Below are 1534 nucleotides of genomic sequence, written 5' to 3'. Positions count from 1 at the left end.
GGGTATTCATGTGTAATTGATTCTGAGATGAGGAGCACTATTTGTCTCTAGATAGACTCGCTGGCCTGCTTACATCAAACATTGCGGGGGGAGGGGGGGGAGGGGGGCTTTTATCAGCTCCGAGGAGAATCCCAAAGATTAGAGGAACACATCTCTGAAGAAGAACAGACACAGCGAGAAGAACTTTAGAACATATACTGAAATGATGTCTCTGCTGCTGAGAGCCGCTCAGCAGGGCGGCTGAAGCTGGATAGAGAACAGAGCCGGAGCAGACAGCGCCGCTCCGTGTTCCACACGCGGCTCTCAGAGTTCCCTGGTACTCCTGTGGGGTTAAACACCTTCCAGTGTGTCTGTGTGTGAACAGCGAGATCCCAAACTCCATGAGGCGCCCAGCGTCTGCTCCTACTACGTCTATATTTATTGAACATGGATCCGATGTGTGTGCGTGTGCAAGTGAAGGAGAAAATAGATCGCGTTCTAGCTCTTGTGCGCCTTACGGGCCTGTCGGTCGATAAGAGAGAGACCTCTGCTGCCCTCTAGTGTTGGAGTCGGGAACTGCACCACCAAAAGGACAGTTGATTCATTCTCTTCTATTTACTCCTGCGTTTATCCAGGCCAGTTGGATTGCGTTCAGATTGTGTCAGTGAGGAGCAGGTAAGGGGGCTCGGACATCTTTCTCCGGGATACCAGACGGATTAGGCTGCAGATCTTGGCGATGGATCCCAGTACCTTTCAGCTGGGAGGCCAAACCACCTCCCACTACGGCTCCCTTTAACAGCCCGGACACCGGGGCGGGCGCGCTGGTTATTTATGTCTTGGCAGGGAACACCGGTTCCTCTCCCCGGCGCAGAGCAGAACATAATCCTATTACGACCGACATAATTACCCCATGTCCGTGGTTCAAGGTGCGGTAGGTACGATGTAACGGGGATAAATAGGATGTCATTTCTCGGTAATGCCTCAGCGATCCGTCAGCGCTCCGTGAGTGATCCGCTCGGTGAGGATATCTTAGTTCTGACGCCGCCGGCCGCCGTAAGAGACGACTCGGACATTAGATCGCTCCCGTCTCGTTCTGACCAATCAGAGCATCTCGTCCCTGAGACCTGAAGGTGAAAGCAGGCGTTCTGCAGAAGGGGCGTGGCCGTGCGAGACAGGTGCATCACCTGTGGTAAGGACCGCAGAGTCGCTCACCAGCTGCCGCAAGAGACTCAAGTCTCACTTGTTCAGAGTGAGTACCCCCCCTTACACACCTCTAACGCACTTATTGTACGTTGTACGTCACTGCACTTAGATTTGTGCTTGCCATTGTGTAGCATCTTATCCTAGCTATCTCTGTTGCGTATGGCGAAGGGGTTGACTTAGTGATAGTTAGTGTTTGGCACTTGGTTCTCTGAGCCGTGTTGGATGAGAACGTCTGCTGAATGTCAGTGAAAGGTGTGAGCAGGTGTTCTGCAGCCGGGCGGGGCCGTGTGGGACCGGGGCCTCACCCTTGGTGGCCCCTGCGGCCCCCAGGTGGTAGATGGCCCCCAGGACC

At 54.2% G+C, this 1534-nt stretch overlaps 1 protein-coding gene across 1 annotated transcript in view; it reads right to left on the bottom strand.

Moving 5' to 3' along the window:
- The window catches only part of LOC130386155 (serine/arginine repetitive matrix protein 2-like), a 17312-nt gene that overhangs the window by 4692 nt on the left and 11086 nt on the right, over window positions 1-1534 (bottom strand). The window contains exons 10-11 of the mRNA XM_056594931.1: window positions 1383-1534; window positions 199-322 (exon numbers count right to left, since the gene is read on the bottom strand). The exon at window positions 1383-1534 is cut by the window's right edge and continues 98 nt beyond it. Of these exons, the coding sequence (XP_056450906.1) occupies window positions 199-322; window positions 1383-1534 (276 nt within the window). The remainder of the gene's footprint in view (window positions 1-198; window positions 323-1382) is intronic.

The sequence above is a fragment of the Gadus chalcogrammus genome, chromosome 7 (genome assembly GCF_026213295.1).
Source record: "Gadus chalcogrammus isolate NIFS_2021 chromosome 7, NIFS_Gcha_1.0, whole genome shotgun sequence".
Lineage (NCBI taxonomy): Eukaryota > Metazoa > Chordata > Actinopteri > Gadiformes > Gadidae > Gadus > Gadus chalcogrammus.
The sequence above is the reverse complement of the archived record's forward strand: the minus strand, read 5'-3'. Positions and strand labels throughout refer to the sequence as shown.